Below are 25,955 nucleotides of genomic sequence, written 5' to 3'. Positions count from 1 at the left end.
GCAGATCACGTAGCGACAGTACATTTGATGCATTACTTTTGCTTTCGGTCGGGTAATATTTCAGTCGATCAAGATTGACGTGAGATCGCGACGTCATCACGTCACAATTTCATTGAAACTAGTTTTCGGAGCGGGAATGGTATGAAGACATATCGGTTTCGAAAATCAAGAGATTGTAAAAAGTTTCGCGTATCACAATGCCGCCAAGTAGTTTACGGGTAGTGTACGCGTTCGCAAGAGAAATGCATCCGAAAACGACCGATGTTTTCATACAATACGGCACAGCCGGATTTCGCACAAAGTGAGTACAATTTTTACGATAATTTTTGAATTATTTTTCTGTGTCTGTGTAAAATAAACACTTAACAGCAAAATAAACACTATTTTGCCGCACCTTTCTCTTATGCTCTGTTGATTTGGTCACGTAAGCAGCTTGTCGTGTTCATAAAAGTCGATAATAAGCAATAGTAACAATTTGTGAGTCATCTGTAATAATTTATATCGTAACGGGAAGTCACTGACACAACTGGCTGTGATTATGGTCAATGACTCGTGATGTAAAGACAAAACAATGGGACAAAATCTGATGTAGATAAGCCCTATAGTACAAAAGTACTGAGTTATACAGTGCACTGATAAATTATTCACTGTTTACGAGGAAAATGCTAACAACTAAGGCCTTATCAATTAAAATGACAAACAAACAAAGCTGCATAAAACCTTCCCACACAATTTTTCAAATAACACTGAGCTATGTGGGGGGGCTGTAAAATAGAATATTGTGTCTTATTATGGCTCACTCACTCACTGGTGGTAAAACGTGCCATAGAGTATTATCATTACAGAAATAAACCTACTTGCTCTAATAAAGAGGCCACAGGTCAAATTTATAATCTATATTTTTGTTGTATCTCACGTGTGACCTTTTTCCGGAGTAAATTGTATGAAATCTACACGTTTTTAAGTAGTAGATATCTAATAAGATTTTTTTAAATATAAATAAGTTGAGGAAATTCATTTTCTAAGTAATGAAAATTAAATGTATAAATAAAATGTTTTATATAAATAAATTAACTGCACTTTGTGGTTAATACAATAGGTATAAATAAAGATATTGGGTTTTTAATAGTATTAAAATACAACAATTCCCTACATTCAATTATTTTCTTGTTTCCTTAACTTTGAAGTGTAATATTAATTAGTGTAGTTTTGCAACTTGAAATGCTATTGCTGCAACTTATTTTGTATTAGGTATTTGAAAGTTTCAAGGCTAGTATACTTATGGATTTGTTAACAACTGTTTTAAATTACTGCAATACTTAATGCATTATATAATTATGCTCTAGTTTTTAACACTAGATTACTAAAATGGTACTCAATTTAGAACTAAATTCTGGCTATAATTTTCATCTTATTTTTTAATGTACTAATGAGACCTAAATAGGTACTTAACTAAAAGACATTTTGGGTATTAATTTTAAATATATTGATAGGTTGGTTTAAATATATTTCTAGTTGTATATAGGCATGCAAGGTGAAAGAAAAGAACTGTACCTCTATCATTCTCTAGCTACTAGCTATAATCCAACACAACTGGGAGTTCTTTCGAGCTCCAATATATAAATGGGGTGTTCTTATATTGGTACTATTTGGATCACAAATAACTATAACAATACCCCATTGTGTTGTGATAGAAATATAAACAAACAAATACATTTTCACATTATTATATTACTAAGTATTTAGTACTGTATGTATGTTATTTAATATTTAGTTAACACTGCTGGTAGCAGTAGGTCACTATCAATTAATAAGGTCATGTGTTAATTTAGCTGTTTTAATGAGTTCATTCCGATCACAACCTAAGTGATAAATAAGAGGACATTTTTTTAACTTATTGGATGTTTGAACTGAATATTATTGATAAAGATAACTATTTAGTTTATTGAGAAAGGTGGACATAATGCATTTTGAAATAAATATAGTCAAGGATCTTCCATTAATTTAAAAAAACTTGGTTCTTAACTAGGTATTTAAGACGTATTTCAATCACATACTTACAGGAAATAACAACCCACAGATCTAAAATTAGGAGAATTTGCATTACATAAAATACATGCGCAAAATAGCAACGTATTTATATTGAGGCTAACATACACCAGATTGCACAAACAAATCCGCCAATGCAAATGCCTAAAACAATAAAAATACCACTTTGATCCCGTACCCCACACACCTTTTCCAATATATTACTTCTGGCAACATGCCAACCACTTAAAAACATATATTGACTTTATTATTTGTTATCTAAACGTGGTTTTTCCTATATTTATGTATGAAATTAAATTGGTAATAACATTTGTTATGTATAAAATAAACTATTTATTTAGTTTTTTAAAGTTTTATAAATTTTTATTGAGTGCTAAATTCAAACCACTGTTATTTAAATATTGATCAGTTATAAAATGTAGTCCTAATAGTACTGGTTATTTAATAAAACCCTTATGTATCTAACATCCAAAATACTTATCCTTTTTAATTTATGGCCCTCATAAATTATTTGATTTTTTATTTGGCTTCTGGAAGTAATTAACAAGAATACAGATTTTGGTAAGTCATTATGTTTTCACCTGATAACTAGGCCAATTCTTACATGTTATGTTAAACCTAGATTTATAATATGTAGTGCATCATTATAGGCTATTAGGTACTACATGGTACTGATGATATAACGGGAGAAAAGTAACACATCAGGTTATCAAATAAACATAAACTGTCAAAATTAGATTTTCAACTTTATCTCCAAATTAATAAGGTTGCAAATCTTTCAACAGAAAAGGGTAGCTTGATGTGCTGTGACAGTCTATAAATAAGTTCACCTCTACCTGTCTGGCCTACTCAAGCGTGAAGTATTAATATGTAATAAGCTCGCCGTTAAAATTCCTAGCATAGCATCGCATGCCGATTCTAATTAGCAATTACTTAACAGGCAAAGCATAACAGTCTTGTTATGTAATGTTTATGAAAGGATTTAACTGTTAACTGGTAAAAAACATTACGTAGGTGAGTCATTCGTATAAAAACCGCTAGCGCATTAATAGTGACAGAGGCGGTTAAACCTAGTGAGCGCCCTAGAAAAGCATCTCATAGGGGCCCCCAAATTTTTGGGCTGCCGTCTCTCTATGTGAGTGGCCACTGCTGACCAAGAGCCTCTTCTCGCACGGCGAAGCTCGAAGGTTTGAAAAATCAGCATTAACCACCACGCTTGCTCACTGGGATTGGCAATTTCAAACTTATAATATAAATATATAAGTATATAATATACTTATAACCAAGATATAATTAGAAATTATAAGTCCAGGTTTCCTCACGATGTTTAAATTCACCGTTAGTCAATGATGTCTAAATATGCTCAGAAAGTACATATAACTTGGAAAAAGTCGCAGTGGTACTTTGCCGTTGGTAGGATTTGAACCCATCTGGGCCACTACGACACGAGCCTTTTAAGGTGCAGCGCCCCCTTGTAGGCTGGTGCCCAAAGTATTGCCAAGTTTGGATTAAATAATATGGCACTGAGTGGTGATCCCCTTTCACACGCTCCAGTTGCTGATAGACTGGTAAACTTTCATCAGCATTTAACTTTTGATTCTGATCCTAATCTTTCTGAGGTAAATTGGACTTCTCAGATCGGAATAACGAATAGGATTTTAATGTCCCTTGTTGGAACGCATTTTGTTTATCATTTTTCCTTTGAGTTTATTGCTAAACGTAATATGCCCTTCTCATATCTAACAACAATGTCATTCACCCTTGCAATCACTTGTCCAATGATTCACTTATAACACAAAGATACAATTAACTAAGTATAAAAATACTAGTTAATCATAATCAACAATTCAACATATCGATGCGTCAATCACTTCAGAGAGTTCCGAGTAACATAAAGAATGAATCACATAATCGATTGTATTCCGCAGTTCATATAGTTAGTCAGAATAAATATAAAACAGGTAGGACGGATAGACATCGGTATGTGGATTCCGCCAGCGCCGTGTGATCGTGGCTAAGAATAACCGCATCGTAACGGGAAGCCAGTGTCGTAAGTAAGACACCGGTAAAAGATGGCTTGTCATGAAGATGGACAGCATCCATCTATAACTAGGTGGAGAGGAGACTGGATTCTTTTCAGAAAACTTAAGCGTTTTTATCCGGCTTCGCAAAAATAAAAGGTTTTTAATGGAGAAATAATAATATTCCATATGCACGGGCACATTTCTAGACTCCGTGCTACTTCTAATTAATTTTTGAATAACCGAAAACACCCAGCAATTCTTTGCACGACGCGGGGATCGAACCCGAGACCCTTTGCCCGGTAGTCGCTCTTGCGATCGGCCAACGAAGTAGTTTTAATAAGGATGGTTTGGTTCTTTTTGGGATATTTTTTGATAAAAAAATCGATTTAACTTTCCAATTTTGAATCCACATTCAAACAAACATTCTTCTGATTCGATTCGGTAGAATATAATAAAAAGAAAGAAAAGAAATATTCTAAAGACAAAGTGTGTTAAGTACGTATTTGAGGTTTTATATTATATACCTAATCTTTAATTCAACAGAGTCTGCAATTTTGTCCTATTTTGCACAAACCGCTATTTGGCAATTGGTTTAAATCTTCCCCCTTAAACAGGATTCACAACAATCACAATATAACTGATGAAATATTGAAATGTACTCTAATGACAAGATAAATTACTGTGTTCTAGGAATTTACCAGTTTACCGCTCCACTGCATAGTCAGTTACGTGTACCTACGTGACCTAATTACTAATCGATTGCAAATAGAGTTATCATACGACTGCCTCTATTGTATATAGACTTTTCACTGTCAGTTTTATCTATGAAAGTCTCAACTAGACGTGAAATAGGGACCAAATAACGTCATCAGCGTATTTACATCCACTGATTTATTACTGCAGGGCAAAGGCCTCCCTACCTTCCTTTATTATTAATTATCACTAATTTTTTTAAGTGGGTAAAATCGTCCAATGACTTCTCCTGCCTTGGGCGATGCGAGAGGAAGTGTCAGACTCTTACTGACTAAAAACCACCCCGTTCCTACTCCTGCTTTTCGAGCCAGGGCCCCAGTAAACCAGCTAGGTAGTCTCATCTACTGCTTGACATTGGATTCTTGATTCAATAGCACTCCATTGAGCTCGATCTTCAGCTCTTGTTATCACCACCACTGCGGATATCGTCACTCACATCTAACTGGAGAACGCTCACACTACATTAACCTAGGTGTGGTTGGTCTCCACTGCGGAAAATTTGACATTGAAACTATGATTTTTGCTTTATATGTTATGGATAAATAAATGTGAACGGCCTTCTTTCTCCTATTTTTTTAAAGTATCATTCCCAGACCCAATAATGATATTCATTAATGCTGGTGTCATTGGCCCAACTAGTGTCACATCCAAAACTGCTGTTCCTATATTAAAATTTTCGCCTGTACCTATAAAATTGAGGTGAGCAATAAATAATCAGATATTAAGAATGCCAGACTTTCGAGGTCGATTGTCGCACTTGCCACCGCTGAGTCAACGGCTAGATGGAAATAGATAATTATAAAAATAGAAATACTAAAATAGTATGGGTTGAACGTCCCGTCATTGATCATTCATTCATTTTAGTTGCAAATGGACGGAAGCCAATAACTACGTGTTTTAATTAAGAAATAAATTTAATATACGTCCAGACTGATAAACAACGGCTTTCCTCTTATTCCCTAGGCTTGGCAGGTGACTGATATCGCAGTTAAGTTACTGAAAACTTAGAAGCCTTTGCTGTGCTTTGCGGTTTCGGACTTATCTGCCCGGGTCTATCTAAAATTGTTCTTAGGCCATAACCCAAATTTCAAAGCGAAAGAAATTCAGTACAATACAGCAACCGTTTAACAAATCACAACATTATTCCGAGAGCTAATGAACTCGTATACTGTACCTGCGCACACGCAGCCAAGATAACATCTGCAATAATTAATCTACCAACCAAATGTGATTATATTGTGGCATAACCATTAGTGTTATCCATGCAATGTGGCCGTTTATGAAAGAGTAATGATAAGTAGCCCGTTTGTAATGGCTAACTAGATTTATGTATCTACTATAGTTTTTGTACTCAAGATTTTCATTCCTTGACGGTTTTGGCTGAGACGGTCTTTGCAATTTTCACCAAAAAACCATTGAAGTAAGAATTGACAAGTGAGCCTGCCTGGCAAATGGCGGGCCTGGCAAAAAAAAACAATCCTCCAAAATCCAATTTGATTTGATTTTTGTCCTCCAAAAGACACTAAGTGGTTGCAAATGCCATTGGTTGAAGTTTGTCAGGGTCGTGAAAAATGCCACTGGGTATTACGATTATAAAAACCTCGACCTGCACAAGTCTATTACAGTGGCCAGAATCCATATTCTGGTTACTATAACAGACAAATTCATTATATCCTTTAGTTATACTAATTTTGGCACTCACAAAATACAAAGATACATATCAACCTATTTACCTAATATATCTGATAGATTAGATTATCACACTTTCCATACGGACTTTTCCAAGCCGTGAACAAAAAAAGATTATTGTCATTAGTAAGATAACGGAGTGACACAAAAAATCAATACTTGGTGGGGAAAGGTGCAATGTTTTTATCAATAGTCCTATTGTACTTAGGTACATACGTATGTATGTTTATTTATGTAGTGACTGGTGACTGGTTGAAGCAAGCCTAGTTGATATCATTGACAAACACACAACGGTATCGGTTGTCAAACAATTGCGTAGTTATTTGTTTTCGTAATAGAAAATTGCGTATCTGAAACTTTCTGTTGCGATTTCTACTCTCGTTGTGTACCTATCTGGCAATGAATGATTACGAAATGGGAAATGAAATTATATTTATTTCTGCAAGTTGGTAACAAGATCACACTTTTACACGTCAAAAGACTTGTAACTCAATTTTTAAACAGTTGAAAGACTTGTAATATTCTCGTTAATTGACATCTGGCAAGGTACAATGCCTATTACTAATAGAATTTTGATTTACAAATTTGAAAAATAACTGACAAAAATAGGTGGGCTGCAATAATATACCTACTTTCCCTCTCCATACATTTCAGGATTTAAATAAGTATCATCCAAAATAAATGCGGTGCAATGATTCATGGCCAAAAATAACCACCACAGCAGACAGAAAATGCTCTATTTAACATACAGGTAGGTAGTTAACTAAATGATTTTGATTGATTGAGTAACTAAAGCTTCTTTATTTGTTATTGTTCCAGGGCCATCTTGTTGGAACATGTGGTCTACCGCATGGGACTGTTGGCTGTTATCCGGTCCAGGGTGAAGAATGGTAAGGTTACAGTAGTAGCAATCATTTATCTGGGTCTTTATGTACTATGTTGATCAAAAATCGTTGCCTCAAAACTGTTGTCAAATGGAGGCCACGTATGCGCAAGCTACTGTACAGGTCCTCCACCCACAAGTCAGACAGTTGACCTGATAAAATACGCAGGGTACTGTTGGATATCAGTCGTTTCCAACAGCTGCTGGTGATCATTGAGGAAGACCTACGTTCAGTGGACGTCTTGTGATTGTGTGATGTTATAAGGCAGAAAATATAAAATGATAGTGTCTAATTTATCGTTGGGACTTAGAATCGGAACTTAGTGTCATCCAAAATCAGTTGAATGCCAATATTTTACATCCAGTGACTAGCATCTCCCCTCCATAAACGGCTAAAGTGTGATTTTTGAGGCACATAACTATGAAAGTTCGTGTGACAACCGGGACTGATGGCACCGAGGCACGGAATACACGCTTTAGGAATATTAACATAATAGAAAGCAAAGCAAATAACCAAAGAACCTACACCAAAGAATTGTTTGAAAAATCCTGGAAACATATTTACAGACAATATTGGGTTTTTCAAGAAGGCAGTAAACAGGTTTCTTAAGGGTCGGTAAAGAGCATATAATGCCCCAAGTGTTGTAAGCGGTTACCGGGACTCCGGCTCAAAGCAGGAGTAGGATCAGGGTGGTTTTTAGTCAGTAAGAGTCTGACACTCCCTCCCGCCTCGCCCAAGGCGGGGGAAGTCATTGGATGATTTTACCAAATCAAAAAAAAGTATTGTAAGCGTTCATAGGCCACGGTAACCATTTATAATAGGGTGGGCCGTGTGCCTATTTGCCACCGTAGTGGTATAAAAAAAAAGATAATCCTATTCCACGTTTCGACCTAGTTTCGTTAATGTATTGCGTCTTTCATTCATTCATTTCATTATGTCAACACATTTAGCTTATTGATATAAAAGCGTGTCCAAGTTGAAAGTTCTTATGAACTCGCTTAGTGTACAAAGCTTGCTAATGCCCCGGTTGACCTTGCGTCAGAAAACTTGTGCTACTACATAACATAGCTAGGAACAGTTACATGTACGTAAGTACTAGTATGGACTTGTGGACAAATGACTTCATGTCGACAATGATTAGTTTACCATCGAAAGATTAAGATTATAATGTTGTTGATGCGGTATTTGATATGAGATGGTACATGAATGGAGTAGATCTATGACCATTTTCATATTCCTTGTGATCTTTGTTGTTTGCAAAAAAGTTGACGATTATGATTTTTTATGGATTCCTTCCAATCTTAAACAAGTACAAGTATTCATTTATACTGGTCTAGACTAGCTAATGTATTCTGAAGTAGACCTAAAAGTGTTAGTTTAGTAGCTGTCTACTACTGTATAGGCTCACGGTTGCGTGTTTATTACAAATTCTCTGAATCGATTCGCTAGATTCCGAATAAAACTGTACAACTGCTGATACTAGATTTTTTACCTGACAGAAATCCTGTAATATTATACGAAGCTTTATAATCGTGATGATTTTATTGATAAGACAAAACTTATAACAGATGTATTCATAAATGCTAGACTCTTACTGACTAAAAACCACCCCATTTCTACTCCTGCTTTTTGAGCCGGAGCCCCGGTAAACCAGCTAGATAGTCCGCAAACCTACATAATTGAGTTAGTCATTCCGTGTCAAATCCGACATCTACTCAAATCTCTCAAGGCTCAATGCCCTAAATATTATAATCCACATTTTTTTAACATTTAAAATATAAGATAGAAACTAATGTTTGACTACAATCCCACCTGATGATAAGTAGTGATGTAATCGTAAAAAATGGGTCGAAGAAAGAACATTTCAAATATATATCACACCGTATCTCAAGCAATATAGGTACCATGTTAATCTATACACTAATTAAGAACTCAGATCTCGTACACATTAACATAGAAGCTAGACTCGACTTACCTAGCTAATCGAGTGCTGCTCCACATTACGACCAGGCAAGGCCTTTGTTACTGTCGCACCGCATTGTTATCGTGAACTACTTAGTACAATAAGATGTTATTGTTTACCCAGGTTGTACTCGGAAAGGCCAAAGATGATCTCTTTGTTCTAAAAGATATACAATATTGGTAATCTCAATTGGTTCTTTTGTAGGAGTAGTACAAGGCTCTTACTAGTCATCAGTACCGATTTAGGGACTATACAGCTCAAGTTCACGTTCAAAGGACAAGACAGCCTGAACCTTTATTAATCTCCGGCCCTGCGCGGAAACGGGGTAACACTCTTATATAGAGGAAGCCCATATGCCAGTAATTGACTGCCACGGACTGTTAATGTTGCTATTGCTGCAATTGTGTGCATAAAAGGTAGACTTCAACATACCAATGTCGTTTAACTCGTGGTATGCCGGGAGTGCGGATCCACGCGAGACACAATATATGTATTTTATATTGTTGTCTTATTTATATACAAAAGGTTAAGAAAGATTATTTGAGAACCTTAAACTTTAATCAGACACGAAGCACACACTTCAAGGTTATACAACCTTCACAGTTATGTGGATGTAAACATACTTGACTTCTCATTCTCAAGAACTCTAGTTTAGTACCGTATAGTGACTAAGTACTTGACTTTCAAGTACCTTCTCATTTTTAATATCGTAAAGATCTGTGCGTGCTGATTTTGGGCCTTACTACAAGAAGCCATTGTTAAAAAAGACCAGTTTCTATAATAATATTAGCGGTCCACTCCAGCTTCGCATGACTGCCATTCTTCAACTTTCACAGCTTTTCCCAGCTACTTCTTTGCATAAATCTTCTTGTAAATAAAGGCTAGTTTGGTCCAGCCGTTTTCAAGATGTGTTTAGCTTGCTAAAGAACTTTTAACGCTATTTTATTTATTTACTAGCGTTTGCCCGCGACTTCACTCGTGTTAAAAAGTATTATTAATTATTAATGGTATTTATCGAAATCCTTTCTTATAGGATGCCTACGTCATAGTAGCTTTATGCATGCAAAGTCTCAGCCCGATCGGTTTAAAATTAACAAAGTTACATACTAACTTTCATCCCCTATTTTATTCCCTTAGGGATTCCCTATTTTATTTCGTCATAACAACTCAAATTGCATGTCTTTCAGCCCGATCCGTCCAGTGGTTTGGGCTGTGCGTAGATAGATCACGATATCAGTCAATCGGTCAGTCACCTTTGAGTGATATATGCTTAGATTGCCTTGCATATTATTAAGTACTAGGTAAACAGATTACATATAACATATAGATAAGTACTTAATAACAAATTAAGACTAAGTACCGATACTTAAGAACTGCTTAAGAAAATCTCCGAAATTAATACCGAAACCCGACAATTTCTTACTTAACACTAGCTAATAGGTATTATCTTATTAGTTTATTTATAGCCATAAAATATCCGTTGCTAAGTTATTCAAAGCATTTAAATAACTTTCGCTTCTCAAAACCTTTGACATTTGTCCAAGGTTGTCGCTTTAAACTGGTATAGTCTCATGAATTCCGATCGTGGATTGGATTCTACTCTCGATTGTGTCTGTAGGGCAACGAATTGTACAGTTTAACAACCCTAGCCGTCTCGTCTATTCTATTTATATAAATAAATCAATTTGCCACGTGTATTACGGAATGCCCCTCGAGGAAGCCACGACCGATTTCACTGACATTTTTATTCAGGAACTTTGAATATGACGGGGTTTTGAAGAAATGTTAAAGGAGATATTAATTTTCTTATATTGCTTTAGCGATAAGTAATGTTAGATTGTATGTTTGTATCCGCTTCATTCAATTTGTATTGATATTAAATGGTACCTAATTAGAAAATGGTCAGGAAAAGATCAAAGATTTTGGTAATAAACTTTCTGAATTTGTTTCGGCATTTCTTCTCAGAGTAGTCCAATAGGAAATGCCGGCCTCATCTAGTTATTTAGGAGATTGACGTGTAAAAGAGTTACATTGTAACCTATTTGCAAAATAAATATTTATCATTTTCATTTACGGGGAAGTAGTTCTGCTACTTGATTAGATTGATACCTCTAAAAATCTAGTGTTTTTGTTAAAAGATATCTTAATTTAAAGGTATTCTAATAACCTATTAAATAAAAAACAATTCTTAGAACCAAAAGCTTTTCAATAAATAATAAAACTCGGAACCATATTATCTTCTTAAATTACATAAAGAACCCTCAATACAACAGTTAGGCTAGCACTTTACGGGTTTTTCCTTACAAAGGCTGAGTCACGAAATGTAGGCCTCCCCCATTCCTTATTCCGTGTCCTTCACGCTCTATTTACGATGTATTGAGTCTGGGTGGATTTAGGCGTGGATATTGGAACCGCTAATACTGAAAAAGATAGGCTATTTTGGCTTGAACTAGGTCATTCAATGTCAGACTGGTACCTAAGTCTTAAGATGTATAGGTGCTGACATTTTTACGACTGTTGAGCTCAAAATTCTCAAGGCGGATGATAGTAGTCTATTTTGGATTTTCTGAAGAGAGTTTCTTTGGGGATATAATCAGACTGATATCATAACTGATGTCCAAATCTAATTAAAAGCTTCAGGGTCTTCTAAGTACCCCTTCAGAGTGATATAGGCAGGCATAATGTAAGTGTTTATGTTTACTAACAAGGAATTCTTGAGTATTTTTTTTTATAATAACGTCATACTATCACAATACGTATTTTACTCCTACCACCATCTTGTTCTTACCCACTGATGCGTAATCCCGCGTACTGCCAACGATCAGTGAACTGGAGCAGATTTTACAATACTACAGAAATTAGGCTAACTACTGCCGAACAGGATTCAGGAATAGATATGTCACTGTTGCAAGAATCTGCACAGATCATATTCACCTAACTACGTTACAAAATACGCCTTATACTCTAGGTATTACAGTGCAATCTTGCGTGTGAAGTTCTACAGAAAGATACATATTCGTGTCACTTTATTGTCCTAGCAATAAGGTTGATAATCCTTTAGCATGTTACTCAAAGAGTTTTGTATATTCCAGGGCGCACAATAGGAATGATGATAACCGCATCGCACAATTTGGAGCCCGACAACGGTGTGAAGTTGGTTGACCCTGACGGTGAAATGCTGGAGGAAGAATGGGAGGCTCATGCGACGAAACTGGCTAACGTCAGGTGAGATATGACTATATCTATGAAAGAATGTTGTTATGCCATGGACTTACGTAACGCCAGAGGGGTCTGGTACTGCGTGTTTCTATCGCCAACGCTCATTGCTTACCATCAGGTAATCCGTCCGCTCGTTTACCCCCTACATACATTAAAAATACGAACTTATGTAGGTTGTAGGTCATTGACCCTTCGCACCCAATATCGAACTCTAATTTTATTGTACCCGAGTATCTCCTAATACCGTTTTGTGGCTGCCCAAAACAGGGTATTTGGTCGCACCATCCTTAAAATTTTCAAAAAACTGCTTTCACAAATCTTCTATCAAAGGGGTCTTTGTTCAAAGTCTGACTCAGTCCGTTTGATGACGACAGTCGTTTTATAAACAAATCATTACATCACGTTCGACTTTTACAATGACAATAAGATGCAAATAGTCATTATAAACAGCCGGATGACGTCTATTGCTCAACAAAGGCCTCCTTGAAAGAATTTGCAGTGATCTCCACGCTTGTCAAAGAGGTTGGGGATCGCAGTCTGGACTTCAATCATTTTGAGGTCTATTTTTGAATGTTTTTTTTTACTGGTCTACTGTAAACGAGCTTAGACGGATCACCTGATAGTAAGCAATCGCCGCCGCCCATGGATAATTGAAACATTAATGACGTTACTCCTGCGTTACCGGCCTTTTGCGGGTTAGGAATTGTCACAGGGTTATTGGGGAAACTGGGATAGATAAGATTGGGACCCCGGTGATCCTAGGTCTCCGGTAACTTCGAGCCAACCACGAAACACAGCGCAAGCGTTGTTTCATGTCAGTTTTCTGTGAGGCCGTGGTACCTCTTGAGCCGGCCCATTTGTACCGAAGCATTGCTCTCCCACATTTGTATGTACTTCCTACTGTCGCTTGACGGATATGATCGTAAATTTAGGAAATATCAGAGTTCGAATTTAAACATAATGTTAAATATACATTTTTCAATGAACTTCATTTCAACTCGATTCTTGTTAAAAAGGGCTTTGAAACGAACTAGTTTTCGCTCACAGATTCGTGCGTGTGATAATAATATGTATATGTGTTGGTATATTGATTTTCTCTCGTTAATCTACGCTTTGAATTGAGCGTCTAGCTTTATAAAATGACTCGATTTTTATTATAGTTTGATTACAAATAAATGCTTTGCCAGTCACAGACGTTCGTGTCCTAATTGACATCGCTTGGCTAACAAGGTATCTCGATCTTAACAATTGAATAGTGTGTCTTTATAGTCACGACATTTTCTTTCTAATGATTGTCATTGTTGATTCATAAGAAATCTATACTAATATAATGTCTATACTAATATTCTAAAGAGAAAATGTTTGATAATTTGTTTGTTAACCTTTTACACGTCACAGTGACGGTTTGCTGCTAGACTATAGGCTTCCTCTACATACAAGTGTTATGCTATAACCATGTACAGTCCTTAAGAAACAAGGCATTATTTGAAAATAACGGTTTACTCACGTAAATAATTGAGTAAAGCTCTACTAATTTCAAGTCACAGTGGGATTCTTCCAACATTACCTATGTATTGTACAGCGTGCGCGTTGAGTTATTATACAAATTGGCTTCCTGCATCTTGTAACTTTGGCTGTACACTGTCAATAACGAAAGAGTTTTCTATAATTATTGATGTTATAATCATTATACCAATCAACATCCTATTTCTAAAACAGTGAACTAAAGCTATTCATATAAAGATCACATTGTAGGCAATTCAAGCCCACATTTACTCCCACAACACCTTGTTTCTGTTTCCTTATGTCAAATGAATTAGTTAATTACCTGAATACTGCATTCAATTGGAAAGGAACTGTTGTGACGTCACGCACCGTGCTATGTCTGGGTTAATTGATTTACAAGTTAATCTGATCAGTACCCTTAGTACGAGTTTGTTTTACGTTGAACGAAAACGAAATGAGAGCGCGTTCGGCGCTCTGATTGGTTGGTTCATTCGCACCGGCCAATAAGAGCGCCGAACGCGCTCTCGTTTCGTCTCGTCGATAGCAATTTTATTAAAGGATATGAGACTTGACAGGCTGCTCACCTTGGTTACATTTACATCAAGTACTGAAACTGAGGTTCACTTTCGATTTACTTTATTTTTAGTTTCTAGGTGAAAGGACAAAGTTTTATTTTATCTAAAGCTATTTTTGGCCATTTTTTATCGAATTAGCCGTTAAACGAGCAGATCAGTTGCCTGATAGTTACAACAATAGAGGAGTTGTTAGAAGTACTTTGCTGGCCGTTTGGGAGTTAGGTATTTGAGGATTGGGGATTTAGGAAGATGAGGAATTGAGCCTCAAGACCTCTAACTTGAATTTCATTAATCTTTATCTAGTCATTTAGGTATGCCGCTTATTTCCCTAACCAACACTTATTTCAAAACACCCTTTCTATTTATTTCCAGTGACAATGATTTGGAGGCGACGACGATGGAGATCATTCAGGAGGTCAAGGCTGATATGACCCTGAAGGCCAGTGTCTTCATCGGAATGGACACCAGGTAGGTCAAACACACATTGTGATAAATGTTTTTTTTTTTATAATTCTGCGCTTGGCCACCAACCCGCTTTCTGCCAGAACGGCGAAGCCAAGATGTGGTCGAATATGGAACACACAGACTTAGAAAGTAACTATTCTTATTCTGACCTGGTCGTATTTCACAGAAAAAACAAAAGCCGGCAGATTGTTCCCTATTCCCAGATTGTGTTTCTAATAAAGAAAGGCATCTTATGTTCTAGACTAGTACTCTACTGTGTACAGAAATCCTCAAGCATGTTCAATAGGAATTATAAATGTTAAAGACATTTCTTAAATGTCAAGTTACAGACGGAATGAAGGTCAGTATCGCGCTGTATTTCGCTTAAGACTAAAATACTTTTATTTGTTACTGTTACCAACAAATCTGGAAATAACAAGCTATTCTCACCCCCTTATTACATGGGACTTATAACACAAGTGGGTGTACATTGTATAGCGGCATTACGTGCCGTAATGTGCACCTCTGCCTACCCCTTCGGGAATAAAAGGCGTATTATAGTTATAGTAGGTATACATATTATAGGGTACTTTTAATTTGGGTCTTCTTCAATATACAGTCAATCTGGTCGCTATACGTAATACGTCTGTCTAGAGTGCCCGTTTATTCCTCGTAGTTAATTATTTAACCTATAACATTTTCCATTAATTCTTCTCCAGATACACAAGTCCTCGCTTGGCTGCAGCGGCGGCGAATGGCGTGATAGCTCTGAAGGGGACCCCGAAAGAGTTCGGCATAGTCACCACACCCATGTTGCACTTCTTCGTCAAATGCCGCAATGACAACTCTTACGGGACTCCCACCGAAGAAGGTATGTATTCACTAGTATAAAGTAGGTACCTACCTAACTGCCGCACTCAGAATACTTAAAGGATATATAATGGTTAATTAAACCTTTAACTGCCATCAGAAAACTGCTGAAGGCAAATCCTCCACGTAACGTAGGTTACCGGTGGCCTACGTTACGTGGTAGTTGACGTGTTGAATCATTTCTTAGTATCGATTTTGTATGTAGAACAATTGTTAAGGACTGGTTTAAGTAATCATTAAATGACTCTGAGTACGGCGGTAAATAATGGATTTCTAAAATCACAATATCAGGTTCCTTGATCACGGAGCTTATTCTTGAATCCAATAAAATCGAAATCTAATTAATATTATAAATGGTAATTTATGTGTTACACTTGAACACCGAAATTGCTGTACATATTTTGATGAACTCTATCATAGCATAAATATTTTTATTACTGGACTTCATGTCACGAATTTTTGATCGGTTAGTAAAATAGAACCTAGGATACCTAGAATATAATAGTTTAGCCACGACATTGTTTTCATTTTCATATTTTCAATACCTCGATTCTACGAACTCTCTCATTGTCTACGAACTTTCATATTGATTCTCTGTCTAATAATGAATGTTGCAACCAAACAATGCACAATGGTGCCAGTTGGCAAGTGCCGATTGTTAGTTAAGATAGTGAGTGATAGTGAACACTCACAATGGTGGACTATTTTGGTCACTCAATGAATGTAACTGTTTGAACTACTGCCAATATTGTTCAGTAATGAACTGTTAACCTTAATATTTTTTATGGTATAAGCCGGTAAACAAGTAGACGGTTCACCTGATGATAAGCAATTGCCGCCACCTATGGACACTTGAAACACCACAGACATTACAAGTGCGTTACAGGCCTTTTGGGGTTAGAAAATTTAAGGGTTATCGGGGATTGAGAAAATTGGGAGGGGTTAATTGGGCCTCCGATAACCTCACTTACATATCGCAAACGTTGTTTCACGTCAGTTTTCTGCGAAGCCGTGGTATCACTCCGGTCGAGCCAGCCCGTTCGTGCCGAAGCATGGCTCTCCCACACTTTAAATTGTAATCTCCAAACTGTCTGCCAAACGTGGAGATTATAGCAATCCATGGCTATGTATTTGCCTGTCGTGATTTGTTGTTGAGTATTTCAAAAATAAATGGATAAAGTAAAACGTCAGTTCAGTAACTTCACCCACTTGGAACTGTGACCTCTTTTGAAATCAATCAAAATGTCTATTAGTCTTGGCACGGGACTCGTACCTAGAACCCACGGCAGTCATATTTATGAATATTAGGTCAACAACGTGAGATTTATTTGAACTAGTTTTAAAATAACTGTGAAACGCTCTAATTCATAATTGTGACGAAAATCTTCGTTGTTAAATCGTATGGAAATCCGTTTGGCACTTTTTAAGTTTATTGTCCTACAAAAAGATACACTTTTAAATAAACTGGTACCTACCAGCAATTTAACCCACGGTGAACTGGAATAAAATGAATTTATTTTGCAAATAGGCTACAAAAGAGAACTTTCACCGCAAAGTTATAACAAAATAAAATCTAGATGAAGTCGGCATTTCTTAACAAACTACTCTGAGAAGAAATGCCGAAACAAACTTAGAAATCAGTTACCATGGTGCCGGGATAAAAAAGTAGCTTATATTATTCTAAACGATAATCTTAACTGTGTACCAAATATCACAACTTATTAGTAATTTGTGCGTGAAAAAATTACAAACTAATACTATAGTAAAAATATCATCATTGTAATTTAATTTTGCTCTCTTATTCCAGGATACTACGAGAAAATCATAGGCGCGTACAAAAACATGCGCAAGAGTCTACCAACTAAAGGGGATTACTCCCCCTGTTTGTACGTAGATGGCGCTAACGGCGTGGGGGGTAAGAAACTAAAGAATGTAAAGAAAAACTTCGACGAAGAGGAGCTTGAACTACATCTGTTTAATTTGGGCGGTTCTGGAGAAAAACTTAATTTGGGTGTAAGTATTATAAGTATTGTAAGTATTATTATTACTTTGGAAATCTGGAACCTATCTGGAAGTCATTGGGGGAGGCCTATGTTCAGCAGTGGATGTTTTATGGCTGATATGATGATGACGATGACTTTGGAAATATTTTTTATTGTTTGCCTAGCTATGTTAATTCCTGAATGATTATAATATATTATATTTTATTATGCAATTTAAGCAAATGTTGCGTTTAGCTTCACTTAACACACACACAGAATGACGGACAAAATTAATAATTTAAAAGATTTTAATTTATTCCTGATCGTTTCTATTAAAAAAAATAAAAAATAGAAATGTTTATTGCAGAAACTTGTACAAACTTTTACGTTCAAATATAACGTAGAGACCTCCTTTTAAGTAAATGATCTACCTGTGCTAGGCTAATAGAGTAGTATTTTTAATTCAATTAGTGGTAGTAAGGTTTTATCGTCCCACCTTTATAGGATCTAAAATTATCTCTCGTCCCCAGTGCGGCGCGGACCATGTGAAAGTGACGCAGACTCCCGCTAAAGGTATACCGAGCACGCCGTACCAACGGATCGCATCTCTCGATGGGGATGGAGACCGATTGGTGTACTATTATACTGATGACAAGTTAGTATTATACCTTGTAAAGGTTTTTATGGAATAGGGGACAAACGAGCAGACGGATCACCTGATGATAAGCGATCAACGCCGACCATGGACACTTGAATCACCAGAGGAGACGCAGGTGCTTTGCCGGCTGGCTTAAAAAGCAAAATAATACAAGCTTTTGCCAGTGGCCTCTTTCATTATCAGGAAACTAAGTATAGACTATAATCTCTGTGCTAAACTTCATTCCTTGTTGGGTTTATTTGCTTAACAAATGTAAATTTTTCCATTATTAATATATCAGTTCGAAATCTTTCGCATTGATAATCGTCTCTGACAGTGTTTGGTTTACATGAAAATATGACTCGACTAGACAAACCAGGCGAGGGTTTGTAAAATTGCAAGATATAAAACATACTCCCTATTAATTTTTGACACTCTCTAAACTTCATATTATTTAATGTTTCCAGGGACAAAATGCACCTATTAGACGGCGACCGTATAGCCACGTTGCTAGCTTCCTACATCACGGAGTTACTACAGCGCTGCGAGACTACTGAGGTGCAGCTCGGCATCGTGCAGACTGCGTACGCTAACGGGGCCTCTACCAAATATATCACTGATACACTTGTAAGTATATGAACTGTTTATAATCAAATAGTACATAATGTTACGACTTTAATTCTTTAATTAATTACAGCTACTTTTTAGTATAAGTTTTACGTTTTTGAGATCCATCAGATACATTAGATAGTGTATTTTTAATCGTTCCATTGGCTCTGCCTATCCCCATGGGAGACAGGCGTGAGGTTATATGTATGTATGCAATATGCATGAATTTTTAATATATTCTACTCGCAGTCTGCAAATCAAAACCCCTTTATAAATTATCCCTTTAAAAAAAAATACTTGTAACCGTTTCCACCTCAACACCAAAATTCTCAGTCAATCGGCTGCTTCTCGAGATGTATACATATAGATACGATACATAACTATGGTGTGCGCACCAATCACATATTGCACCTTTAGAATGAAAGTGACTTAACTCGAAATTTCTGTAACATTCGATTTCATCCTAACTGGCGTTATAAAATATACTCTACAGACTACAACCAAAGAACTAATCCATAAGAACTTGCAGTATTTGGATTCGGTCACTTTCTTTCTAATGGTACGATATGTAGGTAGGAACCTGGTTAAACCGAGCCCACATGTAACCAATATTTGTCTATATTCCAGAAAATCCCAGTCCAGTGCGTAAAGACCGGAGTGAAACACTTACACAGCGCGGCACACAAGTACGACATCGGAGTGTACTTCGAGGCCAACGGACACGGGACTGTACTCTATAGCAGTAAGGCCAAGAATGTCATCAGCAGGATAGCTAGGGAGGGGTGAGACTTATTATTTATTATCAACATCAAAAGTGGGTTAAAACAACAACCACGGGAAAATATAATTCTAACAAGAATATTTTGCATCCATATTGCATGAACTAAATGGGATTGAGTTTGGCTTTATATTCCTTACTCTGAGTGCTATTTGAAGCCATTGGGGTTGTATAATTTTGACATTGAATAATAAATTTTATAATTAAGATTTTATTGGATTGAAATTGCATTGAGATTGGGATTAGTTTCAAGAGTAAGCACCCTATTATCTGAACTCTGTCAAATGAGTATTCGGCTGTTACGGCACGAAGAGTAGATATAATATTCTAATGTCAGCTAAACTTAATCTTTACTTCCAGAGACCCAGAACCGCGTGAAGCAGCGAAGTTACTAAGTCAATTCATAGAGATGACGAACGAGACGGTGGGCGATGCGATATCGGACCTGCTCCTGGTGGAGACTGTGCTCTGTGCGCGAGGCATCTCCGCCCTGCAGTGGATGCAGCTGTACACCGACCTGCCGTGTAGGCAACTCAAAGTTACTGTCGCGGTAAGTTGATTATTATTAACGTTTGATTTGTATTTCATTAAGTAAGGAAATTGAGAGCCGTGGACAAAAATCTTTTATGTATAATCATAAAATACAGGTTGTAAAACGGCTGGGAAGTTAACAACAAAATTAGAACATTTTAAACCTTTAAGGAAAACCTATAAAATTCACAATAGCAAGTGACTGGAAAAATAAATCGACATTATGAACACTCACCCCAATCTTCTTACTTGCATCTGGATTACTTGAAAATGCCAATGCGGTTAAAAGAGACTAAAAAGGAACCACAAAGAATTTTCTGGTCCATTCACCAATTTATTCTTGCATACAAACCTTTTTTGCAGACGTTAATGCAGTGATTCCATTATTATGTACCCACGTATTTATTCTTGCATACAAACCTTATTCGAAGACGTTAATGCGGTAGTTCCATTGTTATGTACCCATATATACTTCGATAACTATTTTAATTAGTTACAAATATTATAAAACCCTTTAATCCTTTTCCCAGGACCGCAACGCCATTCAGACGACAGACGCGGAGCGCCAGTGCACCAGTCCCGAAGGTCTTCAGCAACGTATCAACGAGCTGGTGGCCAAGTACCCGAGCGGCCGGGCCTTCGCCAGGCCTTCCGGGACTGAGGATATTGTCAGGGTCTATGCTGAGGCTGAGAGCCAACTGGTATGTTTTGTAGCTAGATTTATTTTAATATCAAGTTTCTTACTTTTCTTGAATTTCATTTTATGTGTGGATTTATCTTATTGCGAAGTCTCTAGTTTAAAAATCGATCTTAGTGATCGCTTTTTAATCACCGACGGTGCAAATAAAAGCACATTTCCGAACCATCTATCTATTTTCACCAGTTATGCATATCATCACGCCTGTATTACATCTGAATAAATATAGTCTATTGCAATCTACCTTGGTAAATGCTTACTTATTAAAAAAAAACGATAAACCGAATAACTGCTGCAAAACCCCACCCACGAGTCGAATCTTTGCTTGATAATAACATTTTTGACTACGTAATCGGCAGTATACAATAAGGTACAAAATATCTTGTTGTAAATACTTACATCAAACTTTTTTGTCCACAGGAGGCAGATACATTAGCAGCGGAGGTATGTCAGGCAGTGTTCGACCTCGCCGGCGGAGTCGGCGCCCGGCCCGAGCTGCCCGCCACGCAGGAGTAACACGCTACTAGATACAATAAGTCTGTAAACTAACTGACATAGTCACTGGTGTTAGGATTTAAAATGGGATATTTGTCATGTATTTTTCTTTAATATTTTATTAACATTTGGTTCTGTGTCGTCGGTATGTTGACACACATTTGAATATATATGCACATTTGCACGTCACGCCTAATCCTACAATAATAATTTGGAGATGTTTTTGTTCATTTCCCATAATCAAACAAATGACGGGTTAAAAGCCAGCAGAAACTTAGGTCATGATCGCGCCTGGTTAAAACTTGCTATATAATTATGTCTTCTACAGCGTATAAAGGATGATACCACGTTTAGTTTTTGGTTAGTCATGCATGACAGTCAAAAGTCAAAAATTTATTTCAAATAGACCAGGAGGGCACTTTTGAACGTCAAAGCAAATATAATAATATTAACGATGTCGGTCAGTCCTCTAGTTAAGCTATTTGCTTGTTCCAAATTGTAGATTCCTATGGGGAAGAACGAGCAGTAAACTCCATAGGTTACTCTTTTTCAATCAGATTTTTTGGCATCTAAGTACCAATAATAATCAAAAACAAAAGTCCATGTTGAGTATCCCATTATAAATTCTAATATTACATTATTATTTTAATATTGTTATCACAACAGAACAAATAATTATTAATTGATTGGCGTTATATCACAATTTTACTTTGTAACTGCTGCACTCAGAGACATTTAATGATTACTTAAACTGTTTCTTAGTAACGATTTTGTTCCCCTAAGGGTTAAGTAAACATTAAATGACTCTGAGTACGGTGGTAAGTCTTTAGGTTTATTCATAGTTGTGTTTTAAGTAAAAAATTGGTTGTTCTTTTTGGTTGTTAAACTTGTTTTGTGAAACTTTGTCTTGCTTTTGTCTTGTCTTCAAGTATTTTCTTTTTCTTAAGTAAATTAGATCTAAACTAGATTTGGCTATATGACACATGTGTGAGTATATACATATTTATGCATGAACGTGCATTATAATGAAATTGTACCTTATCTATTTTTTTTTAAATCTTAGTGAACTTTTCAGACGTCTGTCGTCTTGTACAAATTATAGGTTGAAGTTGACTTCTGCCTACCCCTTCTGGGAGTTACAAGTGTGATGTTATGATGTGGTGAATAAATCTAAAGACAGAAATATATTGACTTATCGGAATTGTTAGTTATTGGTATAAATATGAAATTTCTAAAAATTCGCCATGCGATTGTTAAAATAAATATTCTCTTTGAAATTAATCGATGCGAAGGAAGTATATTGTAAAATTATGTATAAATATTATTATTATAATGATAATCATTAATTAATTTTATTACTTATACAGTTTAATACAATTAATTTTATAATTAACTTAGTTTTTTAGTTTAATTTTCCAGTCATACATATAAAGGATCATTTATAAATTATGTCACGCGATGGGACAATCATGAAAATTGATTGAAAATTTCGTTAAACGTATAGCAAACTCGCACCAAGGGTACATTGTCGACCTGAAAAAAAGAACGATAATTTACAAAAAGTAAACATCATACATTTTGACTTCATACGAGGACAATATAAGTTTGACAGACGTTTTTACACATGTTAATGTCAGACGAGGGTTATGAAATGCTTGGCAGGGACAGTCTCAAAAGTGTGACGTAATTTATATTGTACCCTAACGCGACGTCCTGCGCGAGCGATCAAGACGCGAAAACAACAAACTGTTAAAATGTATTGACGTGGCCTACGTCTCCAACCGCAATTTGCTTCATATTTTCACGCGAACTGGGCATGGTACCGTCATATTTTTGTTTATAATATCCAAAACAGAAACAAAACGAAACGATTCACATGCACGTAGGACATAGCCGCCGCGTCACACCGCATCGCATTGAATTCGCGTGTCACCGCACCGCTTCGCGTTCGCTTCTAGATCGCTCACGCACGCGTCGCGAATTCGTTTCAGTACAACGCACTGCTAGTCGTATTGGTTTATTTAAGTGCGTGGTTCGGACCAATGTTTTATACTCTTTTTTTTTTTATTTGCAAAGATCTTTTCATTAACCAGTGTTGGCTGGGCAACAAATGGTAGTGGATTGTGACGTCATTTTTCATTTATACATGATTGATTGACGTACTATGTAGACTAATGTTTGCAGCGAGACGCATGTTTGATTTTCATATGCAACTTTATTTTGATTTTAGCAAATATAATTACTAATTTTTAAAATCAATAGTCAATATTTTGTCGCAAAATATAAGCGTAAACAAATTAATGCTTAAAAAGCTTAAAAATCTTTAAAAATTTTCTATCAAAAATTGTAGTGACATAGAAAGTACTGAGTTTGTACCTTATTAGTATTACAGCGTTCATTGATTTTTGAACCTCATGTCTATTGTGTTATGGTTGATTTTACATCGGCTATCATTTGTTGCGTAGAGACGAAGCTTTAAAGACTATAGTTAAGCTCTCTTGCTCATACATGCGCAGGTGCTAATTAAAAAAAAAGTTTCAGAAAAATCTTATTTTTAAAATATATTAATAATATGTATAAAAAATAATATAATTTACTAAATCATAACATAGCGAAAAACTTTAAAAGGAGTTTTTTTTATTAAAAAGCTAAGCTTAACTTTTTATTTAACTTATGTACCTACTCCTTTTAAATTGAAATTATGTATTTTGTATTATAATATAATATTGGAGTAATAAAATCTGAAATTTTATATACTTAGCTCGGTTAGGGCTAAGTTTATTTGGCTTTAAGTGTAAATAGTAATGACAAATTACCATTTGGCACCACCATTATTTATCACCAATTCGGTGAACCTACCGAATTGCAAAAAATAATTACACATAGATACATATTTGAAAAAGTATATTTATCGTAATCAGATGGCCTGATTAAGATTGCAGAGAGCCGATTGTACACACAACATACAATTTTTATTCATTTTCAAAACGCATGTCCATGTATTGTCCATGAGCGGTGCTTACCATCAGGTGATGTTGATTACCCGTATGCTCGTTTGTCCGCTATTCCATGAAAAAAATGCTGTATTTAGTTTCAGTTCATTTTGTCATTACTATTTACTCTTGCAAGTCAGTGAAATACAAAAATAAAATCATTATAATAATAAGTCCCTTGTCCAATAAATAATAAAATGTAGAAGTAAAATGTAATTCCACGCATGCGTTTTTATTGTACCCCTACACTGCCCATTTAGTAGATAAGCACACACATAAGACGAATATTTAGCTGGAAATTTGCTGTTGCTGTCTCTTTCTTGTTGCTATTATAAGTAGACATGTAAGAAGGACCGTTAGTGTTCATACTACTATACAGTATACATATCTGAGATATAAATATACACCTCTTGTCAAATTCTTGGTTACAATTCACATTTCTGAGCATCTGTATAATCATAAGTAAATAATGAAGGCTTAGGTATTATGGCATTGTGGAGCAAATGATATTAAAGGAAGACAGTATGTGGTGAATAAATATTGAGAAAATATTCTAACACCGCTGAAAAACGTTTCACCCCTTTCATGCATCTATTCACTCAGTATTACGGTACTCATACTACATAGACGCCACATATTTTCCGAGTCCTAAAAGAAAAGATTAGCCTTTATCCATAACCAAACAGGTATCATTAAATTGTGACACATTCACAGACTAATTGACTAAAATTAGTAACACGAGTCTATAGCTAAATATTCGTCATGTGAATAAACCTTTTATAAAGAATAAGTAGAATGTTTGAAATAAATATGTACCTTTTAATACATTTTACATTAAATATTATGCATTATTATAATGTCTATTTAGATTGGATTTAAATATTTATCTATTTACAAAATATATAATATACCTATGTAGTAGTATTGTTTGGTACAATTACTGGATTTCGATATAAAATATGTAAAAAGAATGATCCAGTGATTTTGTGATCAGAAATTTAGAGTACAATTTTGGCGTTATAAAGTGTTTGTTTTTAATTATGAATAAATATACCTATTTACCAAATTACTCAATATTTATGCTATTATACAAAAGTGAGTTGTAGTACCTAATACATTTGTTATTATTATGCTGATAAACAAAATATAATTTTAGTAAAAGTTTCTGGTTTAAAAGAGTTGTGAATAAAACAAATAAATTTTTTGGAATTGCACTTTTGGACTGATTGAGAGAAATATTATGTATTATAAATATAT

General features: G+C 35.7%; 1 protein-coding gene across 1 annotated transcript; it reads left to right on the top strand.

Moving 5' to 3' along the window:
* On the top strand, positions 1–24,919 carry LOC118270446 (phosphoacetylglucosamine mutase). The gene is made up of 12 exons (XM_050698038.1): positions 1–301; positions 7,335–7,405; positions 12,455–12,587; positions 15,035–15,130; positions 15,826–15,977; positions 17,784–17,989; positions 18,489–18,613; positions 19,063–19,222; positions 19,832–19,986; positions 20,343–20,532; positions 21,044–21,214; positions 21,631–24,919. Exons 1-12 carry the CDS (start codon positions 198–200, stop codon positions 21,724–21,726), a joined length of 1,659 nt encoding a protein of 552 aa, XP_050553995.1. The 5' UTR covers positions 1–197; the 3' UTR covers positions 21,727–24,919.
* The last annotated feature ends 1,036 nt before the right edge of the window (positions 24,920–25,955 follow it).

Source organism: Spodoptera frugiperda, chromosome 13 (assembly GCF_023101765.2).
Source record: "Spodoptera frugiperda isolate SF20-4 chromosome 13, AGI-APGP_CSIRO_Sfru_2.0, whole genome shotgun sequence".
Classification (NCBI taxonomy): Eukaryota; Metazoa; Arthropoda; class Insecta; order Lepidoptera; family Noctuidae; genus Spodoptera; species Spodoptera frugiperda.
This window is presented reverse-complemented; position numbering and strand designations above follow the sequence as displayed.